Source organism: Chiloscyllium plagiosum, unplaced genomic scaffold, assembly GCF_037043375.1.
Source record: "Chiloscyllium plagiosum isolate Xiang-an unplaced genomic scaffold, Cpla_swu_hap1 HiC_scaffold_47, whole genome shotgun sequence".
In the NCBI taxonomy this organism is placed as follows: Eukaryota; Metazoa; Chordata; class Chondrichthyes; order Orectolobiformes; family Hemiscylliidae; genus Chiloscyllium; species Chiloscyllium plagiosum.
In genome coordinates, this window is record NW_028270185.1 from 22186105 (window position 1) to 22199654 (window position 13550).

The window sequence follows — 13550 nt, forward strand, 5'->3', positions numbered from 1 at the left end:
TACTGAATGACCTAAAATTTCCACTGAAGAACAATCTTGAATTATCTTGTTTTTCGAAAATAAGTTTCTGATTTTCAACTGTAAAGATGAATTTAAATTAATTTAAAATGTCAATATCCAGTTTGCTTCAATATGCAGAACAATGAGGTTGGGACTTCTATCAGTAATTTGTGCTGCATTAGCAACTGGCAGGAACACAAATTGACTGAAGTATCCAAGTGAAAGTGGAGAAGTGAACATTGCTACTGTTTAATCTATTTTAGCAATTTCTGCTGAAAATGTGCATACAGATCATAGGTGAAAAATAAGACTCAGAAACGATGCCTCTATGTCAAATAATATTCACTCAGAAAAAGACAGCACATATGAAATTCAAGTAGTCTTTCAAAAAGTCAACAATTTGATGCACCTTTAAAGGGACAATTCTGCAAATAAATCTTAATCAAATCTATTTTCTATGGGGTCTGGAAGATATGTTGCGTGCAACATCAGATTTTGCATTGGACAATTCAAATTATATAACTTAAGAGACCAGCAATTCAAGTGGTCAGTCTCAAACTTGAACAGAAATGCCAGAGCTTTAGACAAAGATTTAATGCACTGGAGAAGTAATGCAGTATAATGCATCAAGAACTTTTAAATTATTAGGCAAATCTCAGACATGATTCAAATCAGTTCTTCAAGTGAACTGTTGTTAAAATATAACCAAAAGTCTGAAGACATTTGCAAGTTTTTTTTTAAGACAATATTAAACTCTAAATATTCTTGGGAAAGTATAACACTAACCTGCTGTTTTTCTGGCAGCGGGACAGAAATCTTGCGGAGATACTCAAACGAGGATTCAGGAAGAAATTGCTTTCATTTTCTACATTTGGCTGTAAATCGTTCAGTGTTCCGTCAAATTTCTCTGCAAATTAACAAACTGATTTTAGTCACTTGCTACAAATAGTTAATAGTCAAAGCGCACCAGCAAAAGAGTCATAATATATGCAGGTTGTTACCATGAGAAAATTCATTAGCCAAGGTTTCAAAGTTGTGCTTGAGAAATTTTTCCTGGTCTGGTGTTTTTACTGCATGCGACTCCTGTGGAACTGCACAGCATTGCTCCTCCTCTTCCTCCAATCCAGAAGAATGACCATCAGAACTGAGCTGGCCCACAGAATCAGAATCTAGGGTAGTTTCATAAAAGATATGGAAAGTATAATTAGGGCTTGCCTGTATCTTTCTAATTTTTATAATGCACTTCATAGATTCAGACAGTGCAGAAAAGGTCGACGGTACATCGAGTCTGCACCAACACAACTACAGGTCATTCTGCTATAATGTGTGATTCGTTATAGCGAATTTGTGTTAACATGATTGACAAATTGAGGACACTGTTTCTAAAGCACCAAGTTTTAAAGCATGCATTGGCTATAACAGGATTCCGGCCCTATTAGTTTAAGTAGTTTTGCTAATACACAATTTTCTTATAACACGGGATTGCATGTAAACGGGACTATCGCGTTATAGCAGAACTGACTGTATCACTAAAAGCACATCAATCCCAATTTCCCACACTTGTCCCATATCCTTAAATGTTAGGACATATGAAGCACTCATTCAAATTTTTTTTAAAAAAGGTTTGCATTCCAAATTCCCACCACCTGCTGAGTGAAAAGGCTTTGGTTTCCCCAAATCTCTCAAGTCTCCTGCCACTTAGCCTATAACTATGCCTTCTTCAAAATGACTCCTCAATCAATGTGAACAGCTGCTGTCTATTCACCTTGCCTTTACTGCTCAATCATGTCCCCCCTTAGTCTTCTCTAATCGGGAGAGAACAATTCAAGACTATCTCAATTTCTCCCACCCAGGCGACATCCTGGTGAACCTCCTTTAGTGCTATCACATCCTTCCTATATGGAGCTGACCAGATCCGCACACAATAGTCTAGTTGTGGCTTGACCAATGGTCTGTACAACTCCAACATTACCTGTTTGTTCTTGCACTCTGTTCCATGACTGATGAAAGCAAGTGTCCCATATGCCGTCTTAACTATTGTATTCATGTGCCCTGCCGATTTCAGAGACTGTGAATAATTACCCTAAGATCCTTCTGTTCCACGACTGATGAAAGCAAGTGTCCCATATGCCGTCTTAACTATTGTATTCATGTGCTCTGCAGATTTCAGAGACTGTGAATAATTACCCTAAGATCCTTCTGTTCCTCTATGCTACTCAGTGTCCTGTCATTCATTAAATACCCCCTCAGCTTGTTTCTTCTTCCAAAGTGCATCACTTCACACTTATCAGAGTTGAACACCATCTGTGACTGGTCTGTCCATCTTCCTGTAAGCTACAACCATCTTCTTCACTATTAACAGCTACCAATCTTGATGTCATCTGCAAATTTTCTTAGTATTCCATCCGCCCCCACCCCATTTTCATCATTTATGTTTATAACAAACAACAAGGATCCCAGTATTGATATTGGTGGAACACCACTGGACACTAGTCTTCAGTCACTCAAATAATCTCTACCATATCCTTCGTGCTGTTACCAGGCCAGTTTCTAATCCACCTTGCCATGTTTCCATGAATTCTATGTGCTTTAACCTTCCCACTCTCCCATGTGGGATCTTGTCAAAATCTTTGCTAAAATCCATATAAAGTATATCGTCTGAACTTCCCTCATCCACACCCTTGATCACACTTAGTGGCTTTGATTTGGTATCTGTTTCAACAAATAAAAACTTTGTACGTTTGGATCTACCATACAGAAAACCAGCAACAAAGTAATTTGTGGGAGTTCTAACATAAAAGCCAGCTTAATGATTTCTGTGCAATAAATGAAGTCCATGCCAGGTCCCAAAGGAGCGATCCAGCCAGCCCATCTGTTGCCTAACCAATTTTCTTTTGTGGGCTGTGAAATCCCGGTCACTACTATTTGTTGCGTAAAAATATTCATTCTCACATTGGATTTTACACTCAAGATAGTTTACCATTATCCTCTAGTCTTTACACCATCAGCATATGAAAAGATTTTATAAATTATTAATAAAGTGTTCATATAGTAATAAAATGATCAGAGGCATTTAGCCCACATGCACAGCAGTTGTTTGGAACAGCTGCTTAATTCACCACGTTATGAACAGATCAGATATGAGCCCCTGCAGCCTGCCTCACCATTCAGTGAGATCCTGGCTCATCGTAGGCTATACTGGACAAGTCAAGACCACTCACAGAATAATGCGAGCAATTCTAGTCTCCCTTGTCTCTCTCAGAAAGATGTTGTGAAACTTGAAAGGGTTCAGAAAAGATTGACAAGGATGTTGCCAAGTTTGGAGAGTTTGAGCTAGAGGGAGGGGTTGAATAGGCTGCAGCTTCTTTCCCTGAGGTGTCAGAGGCTGAAGGTTGACTTTATAGAGGTTAATAAAATCATGAGGGGTATTGATAGCCAAGGTCTTTTTCCTCAGGGTAAGAGAGTCCAAAACTAGAGGGCATAGATTTGGTGAGATGGGAAAGATTTAAAAGGGACTTGAGGGACAAGGTTTTCATGCAGAGAGTGGTGCACATACTGAACAAGCTGCCAGAGAAGGTGGTGGAGGCAGATATAATGACAACATTTAAAAAGCCTTCTGGAGGAGTACAAGATGAGGGATATGGGCCAAATGCTGGCAAGTGGGATAGAGCAGTTTAGGATATCTTGTCAATAGAGACGAGTTGGATCAAAGGATCTGTTTCTGAGCTGTATAACTCAGACTTAAATGGTCTCTTTGCATTTCAAATTCCACATTCCTACTTGGCCCCAACAATCTTGGATTCCTTTGCCCAATAGGAATCTACCTCCACCTTAAAAATATTTAATGACCTACCTCCACTGTCTTTTTAGGTGGTGTTCCAAAGTTGCCCAACCCTTTCAGCCTTCTTGATTCTATGTTGTACCTAGATACAGGCCGTTCTGTTATAACACGCGTTTCATCAACATGAATTCACTAATGCGATCGATAAATTGGGGATGCTGTTTCTAAAGCATGAACTTTTAAAATGTGTTGGCTGTAACGCCATTACAGTGTCAACACTAAATGCTGTTTCTAAAGCGTGATTTTTCTATAATGTGGGTTGCACAAGAACACAACCATCGTGTTATAGAAAAACCGATTGTACAGTACTGTGTGACTCATACAGTAGAGCAATAAATCCCTCTGCACCTCAGAGTTCCATAGCAATTCTCTAATATTCTCCATTTTAAATCTTCCTGCCAAAGTGAATAACCTCTTAATTTTTCCTCATATTATACTCCATCAGTCAGATTTTTACCCACTCACTTACTTCATCTGTGTTTGCCTGCAAACTTCTCATCTTCACAAAATACACATGCAATCTAACTTGCTGTTTTGCAAATTTAGCTACCATAGCTTTACTCCCCTTTGCCAAGTTATTGATGTGAAGTGTAAAATTGCTAGAATGATAAATTCATACAAAAGAAAGAACTCATTCTCTACAAACAAAAGGAATATGCATGTTAACTTACTATCTTCACTGAATTACATAACTATCCTGCTGTTACAGCCCCTTTAAAACTGTACTATTTATTTAATTTGCTTCATAGGATTGTTCATAGCTGCGTACCCAAAAGCATCACTTCAATTATTTGTATAAAAGTTTAATCAGTTATATGTTCAGGCATTTCACTTCACCATTCTATGTTTCTCAAATAATCTTATTATCTTCCCCATTGTTTCCTGTAGTTTAACCTTTGACAAGGGAGTCAAAAAGAGCATTGAGAGTAGGCAGAAGAGTGGAGTTGAAAGCATAGATTTTCCAAGATCTTATCAAATGGTGGAACTCGCTAGAGAGGCCAGTTTACAAAATTCTACACATTGTTCATATGATTTTTTGTTTTCTATTCCTTGACCAACTTCATATGCACATCATCACTGTTCACTTGCTCCCATGGGTTCAATTTTGCTTTACAAACCTATTATGTGGTACTCTACCAAACACTTTAAAATGATCATATTCACAATATCAACCATATCGTTTTTTTCAAAGAACTCAATCTAGTCAAACAAGATTTACTTTTACAATTATGCTGGCTTCCATCGGCCTGGAATGAATTTCCCTGGATTACAGTTTCTTAACATTTCTCCCCTAATGACTGGCTTGAAGTTGCCAGGGAGATATCTCACTCCAATTTTTAAACACTGGAGTCACAGTTGCAAAAGGCCCAGTCACCTGGCACTAGCCCATATCCAAAGAGAACTGGATTTTGTTTGTGGTCAAGGCACCTGCAACTTATACCAGTGTGTTAACTGACACAGGATGCAGCCATCCAGATAGGATAGCTTTTCCTGCTCATCTCTTTACTCTTTCTAACTCCTTTACTGATTCCACCTTGGAACCGGTCTTCACTCGCTGCCAGTGTAGCAAATAGGGACTTAGTCATATCTCATCTGCAGAGATGTTTCTCTATGCCTACATAAGCCATATGGTATGAAGCTATGCAAATAGCTATTTCTAATGTCATTTGTGCGCAACTTGAACTGAGGCCTAAACGGCACATAACAGTATTTCCAGAATAGAAGCTCGAACCGAACCCCACATGACAACCACTTAATCTATTAGGATAACATGGATGCTGATTTCTGCAGCAATTGTGCTTTATATGGAGCAATCTTCCTTGGTAAAGTTTTTTTTCACATAAAATCACTCGTATGGGTGTTGTTGCTTGTCCCCTGGTTATCCTTCAGAAGGTGATGATGAGCTGCCTTCTTGACCCACTGCAGTCCACATAATCTTAAGGAGACTCACAATACCCTTTGTGGGGTGGGTTCTCCTCTATTTCTAATAAACATCTTTTAAAACAAGGAATATGAAACAAGAGAAGTAGCTAACACGTTCTTTATGTCAAAAGCAGGGTGGTAAATATGAGAAAAATAGCTTTAACCTGCAGGAAGTTATTAATAGATGGGTCAACTGGGCAAATAGTAGGGAATAACATTTAGAGTCATAGAGATATGCAGCATGGAAACAGACCCTTTGGTCCAACCCATCCATGCTGATCAGATATCCCAACCCAATCTAGTCCCACCTGCCAGCACCTGGCCCATATCCCTCCAAACCTTTCCTATTCATATGCCCATCCAAATGCCTCTTAAATGTTGCAATTGTACCAGCTCCACCACTTTCTCTGGCAGCTCAATCCATACACATACCACCCACTGCGTGAAAAAGTTGCCCCTTAGGTCTCTTTTATATCTTTCTCCTCTCACCCTAAACTTATGCCCTCTAGTTCTGGATTCCCCGACCCCAGGGAAAAGACTTTGCCTATTTACCCAATCCATGCCCCTCGCAATTTTGTAAACCTCTATAAGGTCACCCCTCAGCCTCCGACGCTCCAGGGAAAACAGCCCAGCCTGTTCAGCCTCTCCCTATATTCAAATCCTCCAACCCTAGCAATATCCTTGTAAATCTTTTCTGAACCCTTTCAAGTTTCACAACATCTTTCTGATAGGAAGGAGACCAGAATTGCACACAATATTCCAACAGTGGCCTAACCAATGTCCTGTACAGCCGCAATATGACCTCCCAACTCCTGTACTCAATACTCTGACCAATAAAGGAAAGCATACCAAATGCCTTCTTCACTATCCTATCCACCTGCGACTCCACTGTCAAGGAGCTATGAACCTGCACCCCCAGGTCTCTTTGTTCAGCAACATTCCCTAGGACGGAAGCTCCTTGGATGCTGCCTGAACTGCTGTGCTCTTCCAGCACCACTAATCCAGAATCTGGTTTCCAGCATCTGCCGTCATTGTTTTTACCCCTTAGCATTAAGTGTATAAATCCTGCTAAGATTTGCTTTCCTGAAATGCAGCACCGCGCATTTATTGAATTAAACTCCATCTGCCACTTCTCAGCCCATTGGCCCATCTGGTCAAGATCAAGTAATGCACTTAGAGAACACTAAAAGGTTAAGGGATTACACTCTGAATGGTAAGATCCTGGAAAGTACTGAAGTTCAGAGGGACTTTGGTCTGCAAATCCGCAGTTCCAAGGTAGTAGGGCAGATAAATAAGGTGAACGTGGTATATGCCTTGGTTAATAAACCAAAGCATAGAAGATAAGATCAGGGAGGTTATCCTGGAATTACATAAAATGCTGGATATGGCAGAACTTTGAGTACTGCATGCAGTTCTGGTCACTACATTATAGAAAGATGTGATTACACTCGAGACAGTGTAGAGGAGATTTACTAGGATCATATGAGGATCTGATCTATGAAGAAAGACTGATCAGCTGGGATAGGTTTCCCAGAGAAGTGATGGTAGTGAGGGGATAAGAAACAGTGAACATATGGTGTTTCAAGAAGGTAGTTCATCACCACCTTCAAGAATTACAAAGGATAGGCAACAAATGCTGCCCCAGCCAGCAACATCCATATCCCCTCAATGAATAAAAATCATGTGAAAACTGTTTGGAAAGAAATGAAACTGTTGATGGCAAACTAGGCAGCTGTCTGCATACAGAAGTTACTCAATCCAACAGCTTGTGTAACCCCAGTTTAGATGGATGAAACTACAAAATTGGTGAAACAAATTATTGATGAAAATCAAACTTAATTACCATTAATTTTGAAATACATTCAGCTGCCTACCTCAATATCCTTAATACATTTAAGTTGTGCCAAATTGGTTTGAGTATCAATTTTATTAACATCAATACATTTAACTCTATTCTTCTCTACCCACTATCTTCTCAAAAAGATGATGATGATGATAATGATGATCTTGGGGATTTCTCACCATCCTGTTGCTGTTCATTGCTGCCTGAATCCATTGAGTAGGCACTGTCAGGACTGTTCTCCACTGAACGCACAATTTCCCATTCAGATTCACTCTCCAGTACCTTCTTTGGAGGCTCTTTTACTTGATAAACACTGGTGTGCAAATGAAAGATAGAGTGTCAATGTGCAATAAGTTCAAGATACTGGGGTCCTGGTTGTTATATGGATGCCAGAACTTGACAGTGTAAAAACTTACTAAATGTTGAGATTAAATATAAAATGATTGCATATAACTTCTGTTCCTTCTTAAAACCGCATACGTTGCAAAGCAGTGCTTTCCAAGATCATATGCAAGGGTGACTGCCTATAGCAACTTATCTTTATTATTGTCTTTTTACTGAAGAAGTAGAATGTCTCCTTTTTTCTTTAGCAGCTGCTTCCATCAAGCTAAACAATTTGGAATGTTACTTGTTTAGATATCTTTCAATCCATTCCCCAATGACAAACAATTCCACCGGAATAAAAAAAATTAAATGGATGGGCTGGGTCAAATCTCTAACTCCAGTCTATCATACAGTTAAGATTATAAATGATAAACACTGGTCATTGTAAAGTAAATCAGAAATATAGACTGATTTAAATTCAACCAGTTCCATGGACAAAAAGCTAACATTCAGATGAAAAAACTTCAGTTCTCAAATATTTAATACCGTCAATGAATACCTACTTCTCTGTGCTGGTAGAATGCTCATTTTGCATTGGGTAAAACATTGGTGCACTTAGCTCCATTTCCACAGTATCCACTTCGCGGGAAAATGTACTGTCTGCATCCTCCAAGCAAATAGAGCTTGGCCTTCCCGTAGACTCTTTTGTCAAAAGACTGGGGGATAACTCCATCTAAAAAGCAAAAAAAACAATTATATAGAATGTTCAAAGTGGTCTAAATTCTGAACTGCATAACTGTTTTATTGCATATTTAATCTAAACATTGTTCCAAAGAATGAAATAGCACCAACTTACCTCACAATTTTGGAAGAACATAAGAAATAGGAACAGGTGTAGGCCATTTGTCCCCTAAAACCATTCAAGAATGTAGCTGAACTACTCCAGACCTCAACTCTTTTGTGCCAGCTCATCATAACTGTTAATTAACTGATATTTCAAAATTCTAAGCCCTTTCTAAATATTTTCAGTGATCTAGCTTCCACAAATCTCTCTGATAAAGAGTTCTAGACATTCACTATACTACACATTTCTACACAGAAATCCTATGCATTTCAATTTTAAATGAGTGCCCTTCATTCTGTAACTATATCCCTGAGGTTGAGATTCTCACACTAGATGAAACACCCTCTCAACATTTAGCCTGTCAAGTCCCCTCATAATATCATGTGCTTCAATAAGATCACCCTCATTCTTCTAAACTCTAACAAATAAAGATCTGATTGGTTTAGCCAGTCATTCTTGATAAGTTAACAGGATCATCCCAGAAATCAGAGTTCAAAAGACATTCACCGTCACCAATGCTGATAATATCCTCTCAAATACAAGAACCAAACTACTGTAGGTGTAGTGCCTACACAGTTGTAACAGGACTTCATACAGTTGCCTTCACAACTTTAACAAGAGCAAGGTTTGTGTAAAGATTTGTAGTTTTGGGTGCCGGTTGGCGTGGTTGAGAGTATGTTCATCGAGCTGGGACATTGATTTGCAGAAGTTTCATTCTCTGTCTACATGACATCTTCGTTGCTTTGGAGCCTCCTGTGAAGCGCTGCTGTTCTGCCTCTTCTGGAATTTACTTAGCTCCATTCCTGCTGCTTCCGGTTGCCAGTTCTGATTGCTCATTGTAGTGGCCAATATATTGGGTCCAGGTCAATGTGCTTGCTGATAAAGTTGGTGGATGAGTGCTACGCTTCTAGAAATTCTCTGGCTGCCCTGTTTAGTTTGTCTTATGAATGTTGTGTTTCCCAGTCGAATTTGTGGTCCTTGGTCATCTGTGTTTATGGCTACGAGGGACAGCTGGTCATAGGGTTTAGTGCCTAGTTGGTGTTCATGGATGTGGATTGTTAGTTGTCTGCCTGTTTGTCCTAGATAGTAGTCGCTTTGTACCCGTGGGGGGTACATTTCAAGACCTACGGCGGAAGCCCGAAACCACAGACAGGAGTGAACCCAAACATTTCAATCGGAAATATACCTTCCTGGCAGACCTCTGGTCCCTCGTTCCAGAAGGTTCCCTATAATATGTTCAAGGCTGGAGTAAACCAGGTAACTGAAACCACATAAAATGATTAAGCGAATATGGGGGTCACCATGTATCGTGTTTCGTGCAGTCTTTGTATGGAATCCTGTAAATTACATGTCTTGCATATGATGAGTATAGGGTCCTTTGTCCTGATAAGTTGCTGTCTGAGTGTGGCTGTCATGAATCTGATGGTCGGAGAAGTCTAACTGTCAGTTCCAAGATGTTTTTTATGTAAGGTAGCGTGGTTAGTGAGTTAGGTCATGGTGTATCCTCGTCACTTTGTTTGTCTGTTGGTATCTGCGGATGAAGTTGCGGGGATATCAGTTCTTGGCAAATACTCTGTAGAGGTCTTCTTCTTCTTCCCTTTGTAGGTCTGGAGTACTGCAGTTTGTTGTAGCACTTTTGAATAGGGTCCTAATGCACCTTCTCTTGTGTATGTTTTGGTGCTTGCTGCTGTAATTTTGTGACAATTGAACAGGCCATCAACATAAATTACAACAGAACTACATACAGCAAGAGAACGGCACTACAAGACAAAATGACTAAGCTAACAGCAGAGAAGACAACACAACAGGCACTTGGGTTAGACTCCTCTTCAACAGACAGGTTACAGACACAGAAAAGACTGTACTAGCCAAGGGCTTCAACTACAACCACAGGGACACAAAAACAACAGACTTACTAACTGCATGAGAATGTACGCTCAGAACTAACGGACTAACCAAAGAGACACAGCAAACAAAAGTCAGGATAAACTATTCTACCCTTACTAACAAAGAAAAGACATACAAACAACCTCAACATAAACAGAGAGAAACCTTAAAAACATCCAAAAATGACAAGAACATAATCATAGCACCAGTGGACAAGGGCAGAATAACAGTTATCACGGTCAAGACTGAATATATTCAGAAAGCAGAGAAACTACTTGCATATACAGACATCTACCTACAGAGGGTATTTGACCCCACGCCACAGCTAACCAACAGAATAAACACTAAGGAACCTTCAAAAAACAGACTAATAACCAAGATTGACCTACAAAGGATGAAACCAGAAAGCAACACTACCCCAAGATTTTACAGATTACCCAAAGTACACAAACCAGTCATACCACTCAGACCCATTGTGGCACTGCCGGGAACACCATCGCATAAACTGGCAAAAGAACTCCAACAAAAACTAAAACGTCTTACCAGTGGATCCAAACATTCCATACAATCATCACAGGAATTCCTAGACAACATCAAGGATATAAACAGACAAGGATGAAGCAATGGTCTCATTTGATAGACCGGCACTGTTCACTTCAATTGACAAAACTCTAGCCAGAGAAACAACAGCCAACCTTCTGGACAGGCAGAACAGACAACACAACGGGGAACCTATTAACAAGGATTGCATACTCAAACTACTAGACCTGTGCTTGACGACACACTTCACATTCGACATATGAACAAATCAATGGAACACCTATGGGCTCATCCATCTCTGAGCTCATAGCAGAAGCAGTGATGCAAAGATTGGAACAAACAGGAGAAAGTGAGCTCTGCAGATGTTGGAGAGCAGAGTTAAAAAGTGTGGCACTGGAAAAGCACAGCCGCTCAGGAAACTGGTGAAATCCAGCAAAGATTTTCCTGCATCTCCAAACACCTCATCTACTGTGTCCGTTGCCCTCAATGTGGTCTCTTCTACATTGGGGAGACCAGGCCATCAACTTGCGGAATGTTTTAGAGAACATCTTCAGGACACACACGCTAATCAACTTACTGCTCTTTGGCCGAATACTTCAACTCCCCCTCCCACTCCGCCAAGGACATGCAAGTCCTGTGCCTCCTCCACTGCCAAATCCTAGACACCTGATGCCTGGAGGAAGAACACCTCATCTTACACCTTGGGAACAACGTCGATTTCACCAGTTTCCCCATCTCCCCTCCCCCCACCTTATCCCAGATCTAACCCTCTTGAACTGTCTGACCTGTCCATATTCCTTGACACCTATCCGCTCACTCGCCACTCCGATCTATCATCACACCCCACCTTCATCCACCTATCACATTCCTAGTTACCTCCCCCCTTGCCCACCCCCCCAGCTCCAACCACCTCCCATTTATCTCTCAGCCGTCTTGAGATATGCCATGACCTAACTCACTAGCCATGCCACCTTACATAAAAAACATCTCGGAACTGACAGCCAGACCTCTCTGACCATTCAGATTCATGACAGTCCATAAACTGACAGCCACGCTCAGACAAACATCTCACCAGGTCAAAAGACCCTATACCCTTCACATACAAGAAAAACGTAATTTACAAGATTTCATGCAAAGACCACATGAAACACTTTATAGGACAAATGGCAGGCAACTAACAATCTGTATCCATGAACACCAACTAGCCACTAAATGCCAGTCAGCTGTCCCTAGTAGCCCCACACACAGATGACAGGGACCACAAATTCGACTGGGACAACACAACGATCACAGGACAAGCTAAACAGAGGACAGCTAGAGAATTTCTAGAAGCATAGTGCTCATCCACGGACTTCATCAACAAGCACATTGACCTGGACCCAATACACCGGCCACTGCAATGAACAATTGAAATTGGCAACCGGAAGCAGCAGGAACAACACCAAATAAATTCCAGAAGACAGTACAGCAGCACTTCTCAGGAGCTCCAAAGCACTGAAGCGATCACCTTGATAGGGGACGAAATGTCTGCAAGTTTAACAGGATCACCGTATTCTATGTCAGCAGCCTGTTAGTCCACTGGTTTCAGTGAACCATCACAGATGCATACTTTCTCTACATAATTAATGTATCATGTCTAAACTGCTGCTTAAACATAAACTTATAAAATTGCTTAAAAATGATGAATTGTCAATTACAGGTAATTGTGATCACAGACACATTTTCTGCTAAGACTGGAAGCTTATGGGCAACTTGCTTTATTAGAAAGCAAGAAAATATCAAGAGTTAGTGTCCTTTAATTCTTCATATCTGCAAAATCGACAATTAATAAGTATAAACCAACATTAGACCTAAGCAAAATTTTCAAATGACTCTTAAAATCATAAATTAAATGTAATAAATTTAAACAAAGCCAGTAAAACATCCTTAAAAAGTACGTAATTTGCTATTAATGTAAGATTTGTGAAATCTTCTGCAATGTTTCACAATTCCTCCACCTCCACTCATGCTTTCTCATCGTCTGATTGAAAAATCACATTATCAGGGATATTCAGAGACTGTCGTAGTGAATTATCTTGAAATTGAGGACTCATCAACTATGTTCATTCAGTTCCATAAAGAAGGTTCCATATTTCAAGTTCAATCATTATTCACCAATTTATTATAATGATTTTAGAAATAAGGGCACTTTCAAAAGGAATGCATGGTGCAGCTTATACTACATTAGACTCCCAAGTCAAGACTTTTATATGCTGTTGCTTTTAATTTTGAGTGGAAGAAATTCTGGATTCCATATCCTTGCAGTCCAAGGTTGCTAGTGAATGTCTTCAGGAGTTGCAGTCTATTCT

General features: G+C 40.0%; 1 protein-coding gene across 2 annotated transcripts in view; it reads right to left on the reverse strand.

The window, feature by feature from the left end:
* Positions 1 to 13550, reverse strand: part of LOC122542905 (WD repeat-containing protein 62-like) — a 179101-nt gene that overhangs the window by 40775 nt on the left and 124776 nt on the right. For both annotated transcript variants that reach the window (XM_043681047.2, XM_043681046.2), the window contains exons 23-26: positions 8495 to 8664; positions 7787 to 7920; positions 1002 to 1169; positions 787 to 907 (exon numbers count right to left, since the gene is read on the reverse strand). In XM_043681047.2, coding sequence (XP_043536982.2) covers positions 787 to 907; positions 1002 to 1169; positions 7787 to 7920; positions 8495 to 8664 — 593 coding nt within the window. The remainder of the gene's footprint in view (positions 1 to 786; positions 908 to 1001; positions 1170 to 7786; positions 7921 to 8494; positions 8665 to 13550) is intronic.